The 22,454-nt window shown below is 46.7% G+C and overlaps 2 protein-coding genes across 3 annotated transcripts in view; both read right to left on the bottom strand.

Moving 5' to 3' along the window:
- Positions 1-1,369: 1,369 nt before the first annotated feature.
- On the bottom strand, positions 1,370-9,231 carry LOC128491112 (solute carrier organic anion transporter family member 1C1-like). Its single transcript, XM_053463308.1, has 13 exons — positions 9,090-9,231; positions 7,801-7,933; positions 7,155-7,249; positions 6,682-6,867; positions 6,391-6,489; positions 5,851-6,078; positions 5,612-5,776; positions 4,536-4,731; positions 4,052-4,214; positions 3,698-3,882; positions 2,466-2,530; positions 2,128-2,245; positions 1,370-1,750 (listed from the first exon to the last, which is right to left on the bottom strand). Exons 1-13 carry the CDS (start codon positions 9,229-9,231, stop codon positions 1,543-1,545), a joined length of 1,983 nt encoding a protein of 660 aa, XP_053319283.1. The 3' UTR covers positions 1,370-1,542.
- A 5,942-nt stretch (positions 9,232-15,173) lies between these two features.
- Positions 15,174-22,454, bottom strand: part of PDE3A (phosphodiesterase 3A) — a 78,105-nt gene continuing 70,824 nt past the window's right edge. For both annotated transcript variants that reach the window (XM_053462910.1, XM_053462911.1), the window contains exons 13-16: positions 20,750-20,953; positions 20,062-20,223; positions 19,544-19,790; positions 15,174-16,542 (exon numbers count right to left, since the gene is read on the bottom strand). In XM_053462910.1, coding sequence (XP_053318885.1) covers positions 16,328-16,542; positions 19,544-19,790; positions 20,062-20,223; positions 20,750-20,953 — 828 coding nt within the window. In that variant the 3' untranslated portion in view covers positions 15,174-16,327. The remainder of the gene's footprint in view (positions 16,543-19,543; positions 19,791-20,061; positions 20,224-20,749; positions 20,954-22,454) is intronic.

The raw sequence follows: 22,454 nt of genomic DNA, 5'->3' as shown, positions 1-22,454 counted from the left end.
ATGTTTAAACGCGGAAGGGGAGGGAACCGAATCTGTTTTATACAAATCTGAGATTTTACAAACTTAATCCACTTTTGATGCCAGGAAGGACCCAGGACCGGAGGAGACAGTAACATCTTGCACTTTATTTTTACAACTGTTCCTGGTCAGACTTTCCCAGTATCCTGCTAAGTGCTGCGCGTGCACAGCGCGGGGAGTGAGAGCTGCAGTGTGGACGGGGCTCTGTGTGATGCAAGAGAAAGAGTCTGAACCGCATGAATGATGAGAGAGGGAGAGAGTGTGTGTATGGTGTTAGAGTGAGTGTGTGTTACTGTATGGTAGTACAGTGTATATGTGTGTTACTGTGGATTGTAGAGACAGTAGAGTGTGTATGTATTACAGAAAAGTGATTAGTGTATGGTGTTATAGTGTGTGTATGATTAGTGTATGGTGTTATAGTGTGTGTATGATTAGTGTATGGTGTTAGTGCCTGTATGGTTAGTGTATGGTGTTAGTGTGTGTATGATTAGTGTCTGGTCTGAGAGTGTGTATGGTCAGTGTATGGTGTTAGTGTGTGTATGGTCAGTGTATGGTGTTAGTGTGTGTATGGTCAGTGTATGGTGTTAGTGTGTGTATGATTAGTGTATGTATGGTTAGTGTATGGTGTTAGTGTATGTATGGTTAGTGTATGGTCTGCGAGTGTGTATGGTCAGTGTATGGTGTTAGTGTGTGTATGATTAGTTTATAATATATGATTAGTGTATGGTTAGTGCATGTATGGTTAGTGTATGATTTTAGTGTGTGTATGATTAGTGTATGGTGTTAGTGTATGTATGGTTAGTGTATGGTCTGAGAGTGTGTATGGTCAGTGTATGGTGTTAGTGTATGGTGTTTTTGCGTGTATGATTAGTGTATGGTTAGTGCATGTATGGTTAGTGTATGATTTTAGTGTGTGTATGATTAGAGTATAGTGTTAGTGTATGTATGGTTAGTGTATCGTCTGAGAGTGTGTATGGTCGGTGTATGGTGTTAGTGTGTATATGGTCAGTGTATAGTGTTAGTGTGTATATGGTCAGTGTATAGTGTTAGTGTATGTATGGTCAGTGTATAGTGTTAGTGTATGTATGGTCAGTGCATGGTGTATGGAGTAGGTGTTAGAGAGAGTTTGATTGTTAGTATGGGTTTTAGTTACAGGGGTGGGGGTGCCAAAGAAGTACTGAACCCAGGGGCCACTAACCCTACACCCACCCTGGATTAATGTCACGGTTCGGCACCTTCTCCGGAGGTCACTTAAACTTTCAAATACTTTTGAGACCTTTTTGTCGGCCGAACTTCATGTCGATAGAAGCTTCAGGCGTAAGGTCTGGCAAATCCATTTTAACCCTTTATTCGCATATTCGGGGTTGCAAATATTTTATAGGTTTACTGAACCGCGAAAGTCATTTCTGGTTTGTTAGCCACGTGAGTCGGCTTTCCCTCCCAACGCGTTCAACATAATTTAGGTTGCAAAGAGTTAAAAGAGGGCGTGGTCTATATTCACAGGTTCCAGTCTCGGCCGCCCTCTCAAAGCTGCGTCTCTTCTTGCGAGGAATACGCGGGTTGCGTGAGATGCGACTTCCCGCCAACGCTCTGGTTGGCCAATCTCTGACATGCGCCGCCGGTCACCCTCTTATTGGTCGCAATTCTGCGTTTCCTTAACATGAAGACGACAACAGCGTTGAGGAAGATGAAGGCCGAGCCCAGCGCCGCCGTGACGCCGAGATAAACGTACCTGCAGCGGAAACACTTCGAATTAACCCAATTCGGTTCCTGGTGTTAGGCGTAGACACGGGACTCGCCATTTAGGTGTGTTGGGGGCATGTCTGGAGGCAGACTTGTATATGGAATGAGGTGGGAGTGGGCAGGACAAGAGGTGTGGCTTCCCACCTACCTTAACTACAGAGCCGCCTCGTGGAGCTCAGCTGCAGAGCGTCACTAGGCGGCCATGTTGGAGACAGACCTCAAATGGTTTTACAGCTTCCTGGGACAGTCAGAGGAGATCACTGGATCCCTCAACCGGATCGTGATCCCCAGGGGCAGCTACTCGGGACAGATGGGAGGTATGCGCCTGTCAACGCCGTCCAATCGCAGATCAGCAGGATTACTCACCGGAAGCCGTCGGTGTTGTACAGTCTGCATGCGCCTTTCCCTCGGCACTTCCTGTTACTCCATTTTAGGCAAACGCTGTCAATCAACGCCCCAAAATACACCGGGGCGGGAACTCCGGCTGCGTGAATAAAACGGGGTTAAACGGTATATTTTACGGCATTTCCTGAAGCGAGAATCGAAGTCTGTTTATTTTTTTCAAAATGGCTGCCTCTGCCCCAAGCTGACGAGTCGCTTCGAGGCCATAACGGGCTCCTCGTCATTTCTCTAGAAAAGGATAAAGATTCACCGAGGAAACGGACCGTTCCACATCTCGGCGGCGTTAATGAAGAGCGACTCACCGAGGACCCGCACCGCCATCGTATAAATACCCAGCGCCAGGGGCTTCAGCTCGCGCTTCGTGCACCTGCAGAAAAAAACATGGAGATGTTTTATATAGCGCCAGCATATTCCATAGCGCTGTACAATGCGTTATTATTTATATATCGCCGTCATACTCCGCAGCGCTGTACAATGTGTTATTATTATTTATATATCGCCGTCATACTCCGCAGCGCTGTACAATGTGTGTTATTATTATTATTTATATATCACCGTCATACTCCGCAGCGCTGTACAATGTGTTATTATTATTATTTATATATCGCCGTCATACTCCGCAGCGCTGTACAATGTGTGTTATTATTATTTATATATCACCGTCATACTCCGCAGCGCTGTACAATGTGTGTTATTATTATTTATATATCGCCGTCATACTCCGCAGCGCTGTACAATGTGTTATTATTATTATTTATATATCGCCGTCATACTCCGCAGCGCTGTACAATGTGTGTTATTATTATTTATATATCACCGTCATACTCCGCAGCGCTGTACAATGTGTGTTATTATTATTTATATATCGCCGTCATACTCCGCAGCGCTGTACAATGTGTGTTATTATTATTTATATATCGCCGTCATACTCCGCAGCGCTGTACAATGTGTGTTATTATTATTTATATATCGCCGTCATACTCCGCAGCGCTGTACAATGTGTGTTATTATTATTTATATATCGCCGTCATACTCCGCAGCGCTGTACAATGTGTTATTATTATTATTTATATATCGCCGTCATACTCCGCAGCGCTGTACAATGTGTGTTATTATTATTATTTATATATCGCCGTCATACTCCGCAGCGCTGTACAATGTGTGTTATTATTATTTATATATCGCCGTCATACTCTGCAGTGCTGTACAATGTGTTATTATTATTTATATATCGCCCTCATACTCCGCAGCGCTGTACAATGTGTTATTATTATTTATATATCGCCGTCATACTCCGCAGCGCTGTACAATGTGTTATTATTATTTATATATCGCCCTCATACTCCGCAGCGCTGTACAATGTGTTATTATTATTTAAATATCGCCGTCATACTCCGCAGCGCTGTACAATATGTTATTATTATTTATATATCGCCGTCATACTCCGCAGCGCTGTACAATGTGTGTTATTATTATTATTATGTATAAATCACCATCATGCTCTGTAGCGATGTACAAAGTCTAAGAAAATTACCTCAAAAGTAAGATGTACCCCGGGGTGCCGCCGAATGACAGGGCGAAGGAGGTAACGACTGAAACGATGACAAAATACAGGAGCTTTTTAGAGCAATAGAGCCCTTTAGCGCAGGGACCCGGCACGGCGGAGCCACCGACAGGGGGCCACACTCTGGGGGCCACGCAACTGCAGTTAGAAAACGTCTGCGAGACACGGAGAAGAAGCGGTCGTTAGAATAAAAGGGGGGCAGAAGGGGCAGTTTCTGCAAGTTCTACCCCAGGTGCAATTATTTTGCAAGAAGCAGAAAGGATCCACTTATACTCCGGATTGAGTGTTTTGGGGTAGAATGTAAATGCCCCCCCCCCCGCTCACCGTCATTCTCCCAGTCCCGTTAGAGGACCTGCAACCCGCAAAACACGCTGAGAAGTAGGTGACCCCATTCTCCCCGCAGACCGGATCCCACTGATTCCCGGGGCAGAAGCAGCTCAAGTTACACCCGGAATCCGCGGCTTCCGGATCCAAGACGGGCGGAAATCTAGAAGAAACCATCAACATTTTTAACAGATACTAAATATAACGTTCCAGACTGAGACCCCGTCTGACCACCGTCTGACCACCGTCTGACCCGCCTCGACGTGGCCCCAGCATGTGGAGAAACCCGCGCTTCTGCCACACAGGATATGACATCATAAACCAGCGATTTCACTGTCTCCACTAGAGATTAGCCCCAGGCCCGCTCACCCTGCATTTATATAAACAGGTGAGGGGAGGAATAAGTAGGGGCGTTGATAATTACATTTTAGGGGAAGCTCCTTTTCACCCCCTCTGCCCCTATGGGGTAATTGTATGAACGTACCCCTGGTAGGAGACCGTGAGTCCGGCCACCGAGGAATTTTCACATCCCAAAGCAAACAAAGACAAGAGCATCAGATATCCGACAACCGAGGAGCCGAGCAGGAGCTGCGCGGCCCCCAAAATATCCACCCGGAACTTTTTCATTATGACCCCTCCAGAAAAAATCCCGAGGGCCACTGCGGGGACGTTTATCAGGCCTGGAGAAGAGAAAGGAAACAAAATGAACTCCGGATTCGGACGGCAGCTTTAAAAAAAACTCCATGTTCTGGTTTTAACAATATTTTATTAAAGTCGTGGATTTTCTGTTGAGTTTTAACCCTTTAGACGGTGGCCTCACTTACATAGCAACGGGTCCAGACGCTGTGTAACCCCTCCTCTGCTGACGGGACCCCACTTTAATACCCCCCTCTCTGCTGACGGGACCCCCTCCGCTGACGGGACCCCCTCTGCTGACGGGACCCCCTCTGCTGACGGGACCCCCCACAGTAGAATTTTTACAAGATGTTTAGTGATTTTTGAGGGAATGCTGCCCCCTAGAGGCAGATCTGGAATATGCGAGCCTAACAGAATTGGAGCTGCCAATTATAACGGAAAACGCTAAAAATTATTGGCCCCAAAAACACAAAACCAGAAACCTGCCGAGACGAACAAAACGAGACAACGAGTAAAGAGAAGAAGGAGCCGGTTTATGGAGAAGTTAAATAAAGGACAGGAGAGAAATTTATTTCAATGAAGGAGAAAAGTTACAACGAGACCGGAATCTAACACTAGAGCGTCAGAGACTGAGATGGAACAGGAGGAAGTCTTACTTTACTGAGAGGTTGGTAGATAAGTGGAGTAGCCACCCAGCAGAAGTGGTAGAGGGTAATACAGTGAGGGTATTAAACATGCATGGGATAGACATACGGCTCCTGAATCTAAGACGAGACTAACGACTGATTAAGGTTTGAGTCTTTACAGCAGGAGAAACGGGCGACTAGACGGGGGGTTATGGGTCTGTATTTGTACAGCGCTATGGAATATGATGGCGCTATATAAAACAATGCATAATGATAGTTGTGATGCGAGTAGCGATACCGATGATGAAATTGGTTGTGGACGACGTCTGTCCGTACTGCTGCTCGATGTATTTGGGTTTGTAGGTGACCATCCCGATTAACGAGTTATACTGGAAAACGCTCCCGCACACATACAGAAAATACACCGGATTCCCCAAAACGTCTCTCAGCGACGGCAAAAACTCTGCAAAAAAGGGCAAACGTTCAGAAAACTCCAAATGTACGTTTTTTAGGTGAAGTCGGATAACAATATTTTACCTTTTGCCATCTTCAGCATCTGCGTCTTCCGCCCGCTGACTTCTTCTAAGATGAACACGGATCGCTCCGACGCGGTGCTGGAGTTCTTCCGGACTTCTGTCTGGTTTTGCTCGTTCGGTAAGAACCAGAAAGGTATTGTGGCGAGAGAACTGACCGCCCCGGCTACCAGGTAACCGAGCCACCACGCTCCAATCCACTGGGCGTCCTCCGGCGTGATGGCCACTTGGTCTGCAAGTCCAGAACATAATCACGTTTCTGACTCCCGGAAGATTAGGAGACCCCAAAACACATTACTCGGGGGGTCCATAATTTTCTGAGAGTCTCCCAGTTATCTTAAACTCTAGAAGAGGTGACCTTTAGAACTTTGGCCAAACTCGGCCATTATAATGCCGCCATCATGGGATTAATTACATGTGTTATGAGGTGGTAGCCCCCAGCCATCGCCTGTTAGCCCACCACACACGTATCCCGTTGGTACAACGGCCATTCCAGAACAGAAGAAACGAAGGGATATAAAATACTAATAAGTAAAATAAATACCTAAGTCCACGGCGCCAAAATCAACAAACAGGCGGGCGCACAACGATCCCAACAGGAAGCCGAATATCGGTCCGACTACGGCAGCCGTTTGGACGCATCCTGAGAGGAAGATCATCGGAGGTAAATGAGAAATCCGGTTCACGGGGAGCCTAAACATCGCATTGATCATTATCGGTATTTGTTTCCGGGCTGTAGGGACCTGAAGCGCGAGGGCAGCCATAATGGATTCCTGGGCTAACTCTGTGACTAAGGAATAAGAACGGATTTCCTCTGGAGACCTGGACGTCTTACCGATATAGAAAGCGGAGTCCTCCTCTCTGGAATAATCGTCCAGATAAGATATTCCCAGAGGTTGTATCGGCGCTTCTCCAATTCCACGCAGGAGGTTCCCCAATAAGACGTAAACCCACAGAGAGCTTTCCACGTCCGCGTCGCAGCCGGAGACCCAGGAGGACGACGCTTCCAACGGACAGATATCTTATGTTACTATGACATCATCAAGTCATTAACTTTAAGACTAACCTTTCGGGGCCGCCCGTCATTTTAACCCCCCCCACACCATTTCATAATCACAATATCGCTCTGCTTTTTTACCCCAGTTGTCCTTTTTGCCCCTTTAAGTAAACGGTCACTTCCGTGGTGGCCGGGGCCCATGAAACAGGTAGAGGATTTCCGTCTATCTAATGAATCCTTGGCTCTGATTGGCTGATTCGCTTCGTTATTGCAGAAGGGAAACAATGTATCGCATTTAGAGGAGAACCTACCGGCGCTCATTTCCACGTCAGAGATCATTTGTAGACACGGAGAGAGATTGCTTGTATAATTTGAAGAATGTAACAGAGCCTTCCCATAAGAATAGCTGAGTGAGAATGTATAAAAAGGGGTTAATATATCACATTGGGAATATTAGGTAGACGCCAGTTACCGCTCATTGATGGGGGAGGGGGATCTGTATAAAATTGAGTTGGGCGTCTGATAAATAAATTCAAATTTATTCATTAATTAACTTAATTTTTCCATCAGAGTTCTGTGGGTCGTACAGGAGCTGCACACCAGAAATCTGAAACAACCCTAAAGAAAGTTCCTGATGGGGAGAAATGAGGGTCCTGAGCATGCCCCTGGGGCTTCTATTTGCCCCACCACACTATGCATGGAAGATGTGGAGAGGGGGATGAGAGGGGGCATTCGCTGCCTAACAGTCCCAGGTTACCTCGAGGGGTTAAGGAATAAAACGTAGAATCCTTTGGACTCAAACATTTAGAGCGTTTTAAACTCAGCCAATCAGCAGGCGCGCCCCCCCCCCCGGTTGGTGCAGATGAGTCAAGCTGAATTTAATTTTGGAGACTCCAGTATCAGCTGTTAGTGAATCAGCCCCAACGCATCGAGTGACCTCCCCGTCATCATACTCACCGAGCCATAAAAAAATGGGGCATCGCAATGAAAAAGGTTCCGGCCGACATGATCAGACACCCCGCGGCAATTATTTTGGGCCGGTGCAGTTTGGCTCCAAAGTAACTCACGACGATTATAACCAGGAGGTTTCCTAAAGAAAGAACGGCAGAAATACATTTCGGTTCTGCGCAGAATGGCAGCTGCTGATTGGGTATTCCAACTCTATGATTCTGTAGCTGCCTGAGGATGATGGGATTTATAATTATTGATAGTGACAGGAATTTCGGATCAGTAAAGTGAATCGGTTCATTTTGAGTGAAGTGATTCATCGGTTCACTCAATGTGACTCACAGCAGTTACTGCTTCCCAGTCCCTCCCTGCACTCGCACTCACGATTGGCCCCGCCCCTTTCCTTATAGTCTATTAATCCTCCTGTCTGCCCAATCAGGATGATTTGTTTATTTGCATTACACACCAATGTATTGTACAGTCATGTGATATGTGTTACACACCGATGTATTGTACAGTCATGTAATATGTGTTACACACCGATGTATTGTAGTCATGTAATATGTGTTACATCCCAATGTATTGTAGTTATGTAATATGTGTTACACACCGATGTATTGTACAGTCATGTAATATGTGTTACACACCGATGTATTGTAGTTATGTAATATGTGTTACACACCAATGTATTGTACAGTCATGTAATATGTGTTACACACCAATGTATTGTAGTCATGTAATATGTGTTACATCCCAATGTATTGTACAGTCATGTAATATGTGTTACACACCAATGTATTGTACAGTCATGTAATATGTGTTACATCCCAATGTATTGTACAGTCATGTAATATGTGTCCACGCTGCTCAGCAAATCAACTCACAGTAAGCATACGATTAATATTTGGGATGCTGAAAGTTAGGGGAGGTTAAGGTTACTGGGGTCTTTATGGCTATTTAATGAATTACTCAGTGACTCAGAGCTGCTCTGAACAGTTCTTTGAGTCAGTGAACTGACCCAAAGGACCTTTCAGATCAGCTGTGAGTCACCAGTTCACTGACTCAAAGAACCGTTCAGAGCAGCTGTGAGTCACCAGTTCACTGACTCAAAGAACCGTTCAGAGCAGCTGTGAGTCACCAGTTCACTCGCTCAAAGAACCGTTGAGAACAGCTCACCAGTTCACTGACTTCAGAGCATATTCAAGTCATTAGTATACAGCACACAGTTGGGGCAAAGCGTTTGAACAACCCCCCGCCCCCCCCGCAGGACACAGAATAACACGTAGAGTCACAGTTACCGATCTCGAAGCTGCCGTCAATGACGCCGACAAGAGAAGAGGGGATCTCGAATCGTCTCTCGATCTGCGTGATGGAGCTTTTCAGATAACTTCCCGACAGAGCTTTCGCAAAATACAGAAAACTCAGAGCCCCCAGGAACATCTGCAGAACGAGATCCGCTTGTGATTCTGCCCTGAAAATGGGCAAAAAAACCCCCAAAACATCCAATCGGGGTCTGGATGTTATGTGGGGGATAAAGCATCTTATGAGACACAATGTGACCCAGAGCAACACAGAGCCAAAGACCCCAAAGAACATGAATACAAACCCCCACCCTGAGGTATGAAACCCCCACGAAGAAGAATGAGCCCCAAACACCGAGCAATGAACCCCAAATTAAAGCATGAACCCCTCACTGAGCCATGAAGCCCCCATTCCTTGGACTGTAAAGAGGCGCTGAGTCTTCGCGGATCAGCGGGTTTCGTTGTCTGAGGGACGAGAAGACAAATGACCCCCGAATGCTTTACCTTCGGCCCCCCGGAGCAGCCGGTCCTCCTCGGCCTCTGACACTCAGGGGCTGCTCTTCCTGGAGGTTTCTGGGAGTAGAACCCGATCCCTTCCTTCTGTGAAGACTTCATCGCCATGGTTTTGTGATTCGGGGGTCTTAGCGCCGCTATCAGGCGGTGATATTATTTTATACGTTCCTTTGGCCTTCATATCATGGTGAAGAAAGACATCAGATTTCACAACATACCCTGACTTATTGTACATCGCTTCAGAGTATGATGGCGCTATAGAAATCAATACATAATAATAACCTTCTAAAGCTCTGCGGAGTGAAATCTCTCAAACTACACAGAATTACCGACTGAGATGTGAGGCGGATTAACGGCTTCTTATTTGCTGTCATCTGTTTTTTGGGGCCCCCATTTTCAGGAGCTCCTGATCTCTTTCCGTGACTAATAGATGCTTTTATCATATGCCTATCCCATGCATGTTTAATACCCTCGCTGTATTACCCTCTACCACTTCTGCTGGGAGGCTGTTCCACTCATCCACCACCCTCTCAGTAAAGTAAACCTTCCGTTCCATCTCGATCTCTGACTCTCTAGTGTTAGATTCCGGCCTCTTGTTCCCGTCTCCCCTCGTTGCTCGTCTTACCTTTGTGTGTCCGGGGCTTGTGTCGTCTGGCAGGGGTCCGGGGGCTGCTGGGTCACTGAGGACGAGGCGCTCGGCTGGCGGGGGTTTAAGGGACACGTGTGGGTCGGAGCCGCATGCTGGGGCTGGGGGGAGGAGGAGGATTTACGGCCTTTTATTCGGGTCCGGCGGCCGCTGATCCTTTTATAATAAACTCGGCTTTTTTTCTTTCCAATTAGGACGGAGCGTTTGTGGAATTCCCAGCGCTGAGAGCCGGCGGGACAAAAACTCCGTGCCACACACTGACTGCGTGACGCACGCGTGTGATACAATAACATGACGCACGCGTGTGATACAATAACCTGACGCACGCGTGTGATACAATAACATGACGCACACGTGTGATACAATAATATGACGCACGCGTGTGATACAATAACATGACGCACACGTGTGATACAATAACCTGACGCACACGTGTGATACAATAACCTGACGCACGCGTGTAATACAAGAACATGACGCAGGCGTGTGATACAAGAACATGACGCACGCGTGTGATACAATAACATGACGCACACGTGTGATACAATAACATGACGCACGCGTGTGATACAATAACCTGACGCACGCGTGTGATACAATAACATGACGCACGCATGTGATACAATAACATGACGCACGCGTGTGATACAATAACATGACGCACACGTGTGATACAATAACCTGACGCACACGTGTGATACAATAACCTGACGCACGCGTGTGATACAAGAACATGACGCAGGCGTGTGATACAAGAACATGACGCACGCGTGTGATACAATAACATGACGCACGCGTGTGATACAATAACATGACGCACGCGTGTGATACAATAACCTGACGCACGCGTGTGATACAATAACATGACGCACGCGTGTGATACAATAACATGACGCACACGTGTGATACAATAACATGACGCACACGTGCGATACAATAACATGATGCACGCTTGTGATACAATAACATGATGCAGGGGTGTGATACAAGAACATGATGCAGGCGTGTGATACAATAACATGACACACACGTGTGATACAATAACATGACGCACGCGTGTGATACAATAAAATGACGCACGCTTGTGATACAATAACATGATGCAGGCATGTGATACAATAACATGACGCAGGAGTGTGATACAATAACATGACGCACGCGTGTGATACAATAACATGACGCAGGCGTGTGATACAATAACATGACGCACGCGTGTGATACAATAACATGACGCAGGCGTGTGATACAAGAAAATGACGCAGGCGTGTGATACAAGAAAATGACGCACGCGTGATACAATAACCTGATGTACCCGTGTGATACAATAACATGATGTGCGCATGTGATACAATGACACAGGTGTGTGATACAATAACATGACACAGGTGTGTGACACAATAACATGATGTACCCGTGTGATACAATTACACAACGCACCCGTGTAATACAATAACATGATGCGCGTGTGTGATGCAATAACATGATGTGCGCATGTGATACAATAACATGACACAGGTGTGCGCTACAATAACATGACACAGGTGTGTGACACAATAACATGATGTGTGCGTGTAATACAATAATGTGATGCATGCGTGATATGACCGTAGACAGTATACACACTGCTGCGAATGGTTTCCCCGCGTGTGGATTTTAGCGCGGGCCGTGTCCCCCATAGCGTGTTTGGGGGTCTGTTTGCTGATATCCTCCCTCCGTTGGCTGCTTTTTGTAAAAAGTTTGATTTCTGAGCGGATTTAAGGAATTTTCTTCCAATAAACTGAAGGCAATTCCAAGCATTTCAGAAACTTTTCCCTTCGCTAAATTTAGTAGGAAAAAGACGTTATTGGGCAGCATTTCTTTCAGGTTTTTTTTATTAATATTATTATTTTTTGGAATTCATATATTTAAAACTGTGTTAAATCATTCATTTTCAAACGCTATGCTTTACAGGTAAGTGTTAACAGACAGAAACATTTCAACCATAAAGGGTTAAAGGGCAGGAGGGGGGAAAAGTTACAACGAGAGGCGATGGAAACGATGAAACGACAGAGAAACGTCTCAAAAAACCTTTGTTTTTGAATAAATTTAGAATCAGGAAATTAGAATCCAAAACACTTTTAATGAAACGGGAAGCAGAGAAATGAATTACTTTTTCTAAACCCAATTTAATCCCCTCAATGGCTTTTTTGTCACAGAATAATCCCAATCCTTAACTACCAGAGTATTTACTACATGTGAGGCCCAGCGTGGAACACGCAATCTCATCCAGCTGGCCACGGGCCACCTATTATTAACAACAACACCAAGTGTCCCATAGGTGCAGGGGCCCTGCCGCTGGGGCCACGGGCCACCTATTATTAACAACAACACCAAGTGGCCTATAGGTGCAGGGGCCCTGCCTCTGGGGCCACGGGCCACCTATTATTAACAACAACACCAAGTGGCCCATAGGTGCAGGAGCCCTACCTCTGGGGCCACGGGCCACCTATTATTAACAACAACACCAAGTGTCCCATAGGTGCAGGGGCCCTGCCGCTGGGGCCACGGGCCACCTATTATTAACAACAACACCAAGTGGCCCATAGGTGCAGGGGCCCTGCCTCTGGAGCCACTGGTCAATTATTATTAACAACACCAAGTGGCCTATAGGTGCAGGGGCCCTGCCGCAGGGGCCACGGGCCACTTATTAATAACATCACCATGAAATGACCTATAAGCTTTTTGTTATTTGCATTTGGTGATGTCATAAATAAGGGTGCAAATAATAAACCGGAGATAAGTCTATTGTACAGCGCTACGGAATATGACGGTGCTATGTCAATCAATAGCTAATAGTGAGTGATTGAACGGCAGTCCGATCAGAGATAAAAGCGGATTTTTTTTTCTGGTGTTTTTTTGCTGGAAGGATTGAGATTCGGTTGCTTTTCACAGATTTACCGACGCGTTTTAAACGCCTCCCCTCGGCTTTCGCGGCAATGAAGCTGAAATCGCGATACAGAAAGAAACAGAAACAACAAAGAAATGATCAGGATTTCACTTTTCAAAATTATTGCACATTTCTTTATTTTTCGTTACATGGGCTTCGGACACGGAATTATTTGTAAGAAAACAAAAAGGAGATTTTACCCCAAAACAGTCCTGTGGGGTGTAATGTGGCTGCATCAACAGTACAGAGAGTCAGGGGCCACACATGGAAAGGCCGGGAATAAAAACGGGGATATTTACTAAAGAAGGCAAAACCCCAAATCTGCTTTATAAATATTCAGAAACAAGTCACATTCCACAATGCCAACGACCATTCAGAATCCGACGCGTTTCGCGGAGTTAACTCTGTTATCAGGCAAAAGTATTCGTTAAATAGTTATTTGCACATGGGGGGGGCAGACGCTCGCTGACGCCCCCTGTTGGCTGGTAAATAATTTGCATAAACAAAAGCAAACGAAGGGGGTATTTATTTCCCTGCTTCTCATATAAAAACGTTTGCGACCAATGAGCGATGATGCAGACCCCCGCCTGTCCGTAGTGACACCCCCCCAGTCTGCTATTGCTTGCATTGTTTTTTTTTTTGTACAGAACCTTAAAAGAGAGGAACATCTAATGCCACGTTTTTCACAAGAAGTAGAACTTTCCCTTTTTTTTTTATTAAAAAACGCCCCCAAAAAACCTGAGTTTGCCCAGCGGTACCCAGAACCAGGCGCGGGGGGAGCGGCGACCCGGACGCGTCCCGCGTTATTGCTTTTCTATTTCCTTTAGGCACACTTTGTATCGAAGACAAGCTTTTCTTTTCACACTTCGTTGGTCTTTTACCAATAAACATTTTCTTTCATAAAACACGTGGTAGTGGCTTAGTCTTTTTCTTTTATTTTACCGTTTTGTATTTTTTTTTACATTTTTTTGTACACATATCATATCATATATAGAAGTTTGGTGCTCTAACCCTGATTTGAAAGAGTTTGAATGTGTCTTTTTAAATACAGGTTACCGTGGGATCGTACAGAAACACACAGAAACATTTTATTACCCCTAGGGCTGCCGGCGGGATGGGCAACGCGTTTCACAGCAGCCCGTCGGCACCGGCAGGTTAAATGCAAGGCTTACTCTCTCTTATACTGAAAATTGCCGATACTGCAATGGTTTTTACTAAACCTGCTACAATTCTGTGCAAAATAACAGCACGCTCGGCCACAACGGGAACCTGATTAGTGCAAGTGAGAGCTGCTGGGATATACAAAGTAAAGAGGGGGATCGGAGAGAAGACCCCAGAAATAAGTTACATGAAAATAGGAAAAAGGGCTACTAAATAGGAATTTTTAATAGCCCTGTTACCCCTGTGGACCCGTAACTATCAATATAATGAAAGTATTACCCCCGGGGGAAGCTTTTCCCAATCAAAAGTCTCAGTCCGACCCAGGGCCGGCAACGAACCCAAGCTGGGATTTCTGGGGGACAATGGGACGGATACTCGAGACATTTCAGGCACTGCAGTAATATGTTTGGCACTTGACTATGAAAGCCACTAGTCACTAGCCCACCCCATCCATTAACTAGCCGGGGCTTTGTCTAGGCGACCCACCACCCAGCGTGCAATAATAATACTGTGTGTGACGTCCTTCACGGGGAAGGAGAGGGTTAATGGCTTATCAGAAAGCACAGGAAGACGCATGTTCCGGTGACTCGGTGTATGTATGTAGTCATCGATTGTCATGTCACATGTATGTACCTGTGTGCGTGCAGCAACATGCGTTCTAGAGTCCTGGGGGTCTGACATGGGGTTCAGTGCTAGGGATGGAGGATAAATGATGAACCCCAATATTATAATTTAATAAATTTTCTTCCTCCCAAAAAGCAAGCAAGAAAAAGTAAATTGATGAATAAAAGAGTAAATCCAGGAAATGCAGGAAATGATACATTTTGTGGATGAATATATTTATGACATCATTTATTGCCCCCAGACAACCCTAACATTCTGGAAAATTTTCCGTGAGGTCTGGAACCTGCGCATTTTACCCAAATAGTTCTCATTATTTTATTCTTTGACAAATATGTGATGTCACAAGGCTCCCCATTTTCACTTTAAAAACCCTAAAATGTACAAAGGGGCATCAGCATCTAAATATCACCCCCGGCCGGGACGACCCCAAGTAGCTCCCAGCGAATGGCATCCCGAAGAATATCCGCATGTTCGGACGCATATCCCGCTCTGCCAAGGCTTTACGTGCTGGGCATGGAAACGGCTAAAAGTTTATAAAAACCGGTGATTTAAAAAAATAATTTTACAAACAAACAAAATAATAATGAACGTTCTATCTACAGGAACCCATAAAAATTTCTCCATTATTTACAACAAGATAAAGAGCAAATATAATAAGGTGAAATAAAATATCGGAACGTGAATAGCAACCTTTAAATACGAGTTTGGCTCACAGCATGAACGATGCGGACGGGGAAAGAAAGTCTGCCCTATTGTGTTTTGTTCACATGTAACGTGTCACGTGTTACAGCTTTTATTAAGCGCTCGGACCCAATAATATATCACACAAGAAATACCAGAATTCTGATAAAGCTTTGGAAGTTTTATCCCTCGGAATTAAGAGCAAATACCCTTTAATGGGAGCCTCGCAGCTAACAAGGCCGATGCGCTTGGCCTCCGCACGCGCGCCATCGCACGCGCTCCATCGCACGCGCTCCATCGCACGAGCCCCATCGCACGCACTCCATCCCACGAGCCCTATCGCACTCGCCCCATCGCACTCGCCCCATCGCACGCGCTCCATCGCACGAGCCCCATCGCACGCACTCCATCGCACGCGCCCCATCGCACGAGCCCCATCGCACGCGCCCCATCGCACGAGCTCCATCACGGTGCCCGATACATGGAGGCGGCCGCGGTCACGCCACCCCTAGGCATTTGTTGGCGAGTCTTTAGAAAGGCTGGCAGGTCGGTGCCGAGAGGCTGGAAAGTCAGTGGCCGGCCCCGCAGGCGCGCCGTTGTCGTATCTCTACAGTGTTGTGTCTAAGTAATTGTGCTGGCTGGAGAGAAGGTCCGTGAAGCAGAGGCCGAGGGTCTGAAGGCTCTTCAGTCGTCGGCCGAGTCTCTCTTGGAGTTCGCCTTCTCCTCATCCTCTTCCCTGATGGCTTGGATTTGTTCTAAGCTTTGGTGCGGGACGGAGCCTTCGTTTTCCGCCCCTTCTGCCCGCTGCTCGTCCTCGATGACTTTCTTCCACATTTTGTGGTTTTCCATTAAATGCTGCATTATCTGGCAGTAGATTTTTCTCTTGCATTTCTTCTTCTCTGTGAAGGAAAAGCGAAAGGTTCAGGTTCAACAAACTGCGGCCCTCGCGTCACACAAAGCAGCGCAGCGTTACCCCCCAGACATTATTATAAATCACGCGCCCCTCTACGTCACAGAATCTGACGGCAGATACAATCGTCGCCGTCATTCCGGCTCTAAGGACTCAAACGTTACTCGCTCCTCGGCCTCTATATATAAATAAAGAAATATATACACATTTATACATTTATATATATACGGTATATGCTGCATATACCCCAGGAGCCCCCCGTTACCTTACAGCATGGATTGTCTCTGATAACGGAGCGTTCATTGAAATGGTACAGCAGCAAGAAACACATTTCGTAGATAAGTGGAACAGCCTCCCAGCAGAAGTGGTAGAGGGTAACACAGTGGGGGTATTAAACATGCACGGGATAGACATACGGCGCCTGAATCTAAGACGACTGATTAAGGTTTGAGTCGTTACAGCAGGAGAAACGGGCGACTAGACGGGGGCCGTCGGGGGCCGATCTGCCAGCAGGTTCCGGGCTTCTATCAAATAACATAAAGTAGAAAAATGCAAACAATTTCATGTAACGGTAAATGATGACGATTTGATGATTTTATCTCCTTCTAGCAGGTGGATGAAGCAGGAATGATGAACGCTGGAATACTGCGCTGCGGCAAACAAGGAGTTAATGAGTCTTTCAGGTTATGTAAGAGGGACTGACCCCCCCATCCCTAACACGCAGGGGCAGAACAACACGCAGGGGCAGAACAACACACAGGGGCAGAATAACACGCAGGGGCAGAACAACACGCAGGGGCAGAACAACACGCAGGGGCAGAACAACACGCAGGGGCAGAACAACACGCAGGGGCAGAATAACACGCAGGGGCAGAACAACACGCAGGGGCAGAAAAACACGCAGGGGCAGAATAACACGCAGGGGCAGAATAACACGCAGGGGCAGAATAACACGCAGGGGCAGAATACTTTTCCTTGGGATATTAATCGGAACAAAGAGAAGTTTTCCTTGCGGATCGGCTTCGTTAGTAAATACTTTGCCCCCCTGGGAGAATTCCTGACCTTCATGGGAAAAAACAACCTCTTTTCACTGAGTCTCAATAGCGTTTGGGGTTAATAGAGCCATTATTAGCAAATTTAGAGAACAATCACTTGCTTTTAGTCTACGGGGGAAGCTCATTGGCTGCAGGGAACGGTAAACATTTGCGGAAAGGAGCCGCAGGGAGAATAAGCTATTTACCCCAGTCCAAAGCAACCAGCCGCAGGGCTAGTGACCGATACAGACAGTAACGGACCAGCCGCAGGGCTAGTGACCGATACAGACAGTAACGGACCAGCCGCAGGGCTAGTGACCGATACAGACAGTAACGGACCAGCCGCAGGGCGCGTGACCGATACAGACAGTAACGGACCAGCCGCAGGGCTAGTGACCGATACAGACAGTAACGGACCAGCCGCAGGGCTCGTGACCGATACAGACAGTAACGGACCAGCCGCAGGGCTAGTGACGGATACAGACAGTAACGGACCAGCCGCAGGGCTAGTGACCGATACAGACAGTAACGGACCAGCCGCAGGGCTAGTGACCGAAACAGACCGTAACGGACCAGCCGCAGGGCTAGTGACCGAAACAGACAGTAACGGACCAGCCGCAGGGCTAGTGACCGATACAGACAGAAACGGACCAGCCGCAGGGCTAGTGACCGATACAGACAGTAACGGACCAGCCGCAGGGCTAGTGACCGATACAGACAGTAACGGACCAGCCGTAGGGCCAGTGACCAACACAGATAGTAACGGACCAGCCGCAGGGCTAGTGACCGATACAGACAGTAACGGACCAGCCGCAGGGCCAGTGACCGATACAGACAGTAACGGACCAGCCGCAGGGCTAGTGACCGATACAGACAGTAACGGACCAGCCGCAGGGCTAGTGACCGATACAGACAGTAACGGACCAGCTGCAGGGCGCGTGACCGATACAGACAGTAACGGACCAGCCGCAGGGCTAGTGACCGATACAGACAGAAACGGACCAGCCGCAGGGCTAGTGACCGATACAGACAGTAACGGACCAGCCGCAGGGCTAGTGACCGATACAGACAGTAACGGACCAGCCGTAGGGCCAGTGACCAACACAGATAGTAACGGACCAGCCGCAGGGCTAGTGACCGATACAGACAGTAACGGACCAGCCGCAGGGCCAGTGACCGATACAGACAGTAACGGACCAGCCGCAGGGCTAGTGACCGATACAGACAGTAACGGACCAGCCGCAGGCTAGTGACCGATACAGACAGTAACGGACCAAACACTGGTTGCTGCAAAACTGGAAATTTGAATATAAAGCTAATTCTATGTTTTATTATCAAAAGATTTCCAACATTTAAGACACATAAACCAAAATGCAAGTATTTTAGTCAATCAGAAGATAAAACGGGGCATTTCTGGAAACTGCGGATAATCACAGCCTGTACAAAGAAATGTTAGCATCACGTATAAGCATCACGTATAATCATCATGTGTAACCGTCATGTGTAATCATCACGTGTAATCATCACGTGTAATCAGCTTCTAGAAAATCAATCATTATTAAGTGGATCTGTCACAAAATAACTTCAGCAGAGCGTAAAATCTCTACAAACGCCACATTTTAAAAATAATCCCACAGGGATAAAAAGAAATCTAAAATGAATTACAGGACGCGAGGTCAGGTGCATGCTGGGAAACATTGTGTCCGTACCCCTAGAGACTAGTAGTGATGTCATCGCGTGTTTTATTGAAAGTAACCGCTATTTTAGGAATCCCAGCGGCCGTCTCGGTCTATGAACTTTCTGGAGACTGTGAAGGTTTTTGGGTGACAGATCCGCTTAACGGGTTAATAAACAAGACACACAGTAATGGGATAGTAATGTGGTTTTCCTTACCCTTCCCTGAATTTATCCCCCAAAAGGCATCTGTGAAACAACAGAAGATCTGAGATGACATACTTGTTAAAGACTCTGACGGCTCGGACGTCTCCTCCTCAGTAGTGTCTCCGTCATCTTGTTCGTCCGTGTCCCCCGACTCGTCGCTGTCTTCTAACCACTTCCCCGGCATCAGTCCGGCTGAGTCGTAGGAGTTGCACAGGGGTCCCACAATGTGCGTGATGAAGGACTCCTGGAGTTTGGCGAGCTGGGGTGCCGAGCGGTCCATGAACGGGCTGATGGGGAGGCCGAGGCTGGCTTCTTCATCTCCCTGAACCGGAAAACAAGAGACGTTCTGAAAGGCGTTCGCCAACCACAGCCTAACGTGACGTAAATCTACGACTCTGTGCCGGGGCGACACACAATAAGGGCTCCGCGAGGGCAACGAGAACGCGAGAAGACGTTTCATTCATAAAATATTAGGGCGTTGGAATAAATCCTATCGGACGCTTACAGCTGTTTCCAGAAATGCCTATTCATTCGCAGACAAATTGGTCTTAAAGGGGGGACTTTCACCAATTTTTATAACACCCCCCCGTTACCTGTTCGTAGAACTCGTTCACGATGCCTTCTGTCCACTTTAAATGCAGCTCTTTGCATTTGGCCGGCCCGTTGATGTCGGCCAGCTTAATGCACATTTGGCAAACCAACAATCGGTCGTTCTCATTGGTCCAATCGATTCCAGGCCCCACCTCCTCGTTCACCTGTCATAAGATATGGTAATTACTGTAGAGCTGCCGGGAATGATTCCAACTCGCAGGAAGATCTTTACAATTTGATAAAACATTAAACTAAACCTCTGTGACGTCAACGAATACCAAGAGACCGCGTGGATGTCGCATCTCATAAGAGACAGTCCTGGCATTATTCCTATTTCAACTGTTATTACAATGCTGGAGACATCACATGAAGTAGATAAAGCCCATAGATCATTGTGGAAATTCCAAGAAAATGACTCAAACCCTGAATCTTTCACTCATTTTCAAGTCTCCCTGGCCGCAGTAATTGCCCCTGACCATGCTGTACATGCGCACCTCACCCCACATTCCCCGATACCCCAGGGCAATAAGGGGCAGAATGTGTGAGTGATGCAGCTTCTCTCTTATTACTTGGCTGGAGTGATCACTTGGGCCCCTAAATATACCCAACATTAACAGACGTTTCCGTGATCAGCCTGTAATCGTTTCGCTGACGCTCCAAAGATCAGAAGGAAGAGAAATAAATTCTAACCTTTGCATTGAATTCAGCCAAGAAATCAAAGTGCTTCTTTAGGTCAGTGGCCAGAATTGCCTCAATCACCAGAAAGCGGAACCTCTTAAATTCCATGTGGTCCAAATTCACCAAAAAATTATATTCTGGCCTCGAAAGGAAAAGGTTCCAGGCAGCAGCAGCGTGATGATTCTCCAACACAGACCGGTCGTTGTACAGAACTGCCTGAAAATGGGCCACAGAATTCATACAGAACAGTCTGAACACATCACAGAACCCGTACACCCCTTCACAGAATTCATACAGAACACATCACAGAACCCGTACACCCCTTCACAGAATTCATACAGAACAATCCGAAACACATCACAGAACCCGTACACCCCTTCACAGAATTCATACAGAACACATCACAGAACCCGTACACCCCTTCACAGAATTCATACAGAACACATCACAGAACCCGTACACCCCTTCACAGAATTCATACAGAACACATCACAGAACCCGTACACCCCTTCACAGAATTCATACAGAACACATCACAGAACCCGTACACCCCTTCACAGAATTCATACAGAACACATCACAGAACCCGTACACCCCTTCACAGAATTCATACACAACACATCACAGAACCCGTACACCCCTTCACAGAATTCATACAGAACACATCACAGAACCCGTACACCCCTTCACAGAATTCATACAGAACACATCACAGAACCCGTACACCCCTTCACAGAATTCATACAGAACACATCACAGAACCCGTACACCCCTTCACAGAATTCATACACAACACATCACAGAACCCGTACACCCCTTCACAGAATTCATACAGAACACATCACAGAACCCGTACACCCCTTCACAGAATTCATACAGAACACATCACAGAACCCGTACACCCCTTCACAGAATTCATACAGAACACATCACAGAACCCGTACACCCCTTCACAGAATTCATACAGAACAATCCGAAACACATCACAGAACCCGTACACCCCTTCACAGAATTCATACAGAACACATCACAGAACCCGTACACCCCTTCACAGAATTCATACAGAACACATCACAGAACCCGTACACCCCTTCACAGAATTCATACAGAACAATCCGAAACACATCACAGAACCCGTACACCCCTTCACAGAATTCATACAGAACACATCACAGAACCCGTACACCCCTTCACAGAATTCATACAGAACACATCACAGAACCCGTACACCCCTTCACAGAATTCATACACAACACATCACAGAACCCGTACACCCCTTCACAGAATTCATACAGAACACATCACAGAACCCGTACACCCCTTCACAGAATTCATACAGAACACATCACAGAACCCGTACACCCCTTCACAGAATTCATACACAACACATCACAGAACCCGTACACCCCTTCACAGAATTCATACAGAACACATCACAGAACCCATACACCCCTTCACAGAATTCATACAGAACACATCACAGAACCCGTACACCCCTTCACAGAATTCATACAGAACACATCACAGAACCCGTACACCCCTTCACAGAATTCATACAGAACACATCACAGAACCCGTACACCCCTTCACAGAATTCATACAGAACACATCACAGAACCCGTACACCCCTTCACAGAATTCATACAGAACACATCACAGAACCTGTACACCCCTTCACAGAATGCATACAGAACACATCACAGAACCCGTACACCCC

This window comes from Spea bombifrons, chromosome 4, assembly GCF_027358695.1.
Source record: "Spea bombifrons isolate aSpeBom1 chromosome 4, aSpeBom1.2.pri, whole genome shotgun sequence".
NCBI lineage: Eukaryota > Metazoa > Chordata > Amphibia > Anura > Pelobatidae > Spea > Spea bombifrons.
The sequence above is the reverse complement of the archived record's forward strand: the minus strand, read 5'-3'. Positions and strand labels throughout refer to the sequence as shown.

Bases quoted from the DNA above. Each gene is read 5' to 3' on its own strand.
- LOC128491112 (XM_053463308.1), bottom strand. From the start codon at position 9,231: ATGTTCCTGGGGGCTCTGAGTTTTCTGTATTTTGCGAAAGCTCTGTCG. The intron at 6,868-7,154 runs GTAGGTTCTCCT...TAGTAACATAAG, and splicing joins TGACGTGGAAATGAGCGCCG to ATATCTGTCCGTTGGAAGCG. The intron at 3,883-4,051 runs GTGAGCGGGGGG...CGTGTCTCGCAG, and splicing joins ACGGGACTGGGAGAATGACG to ACGTTTTCTAACTGCAGTTG.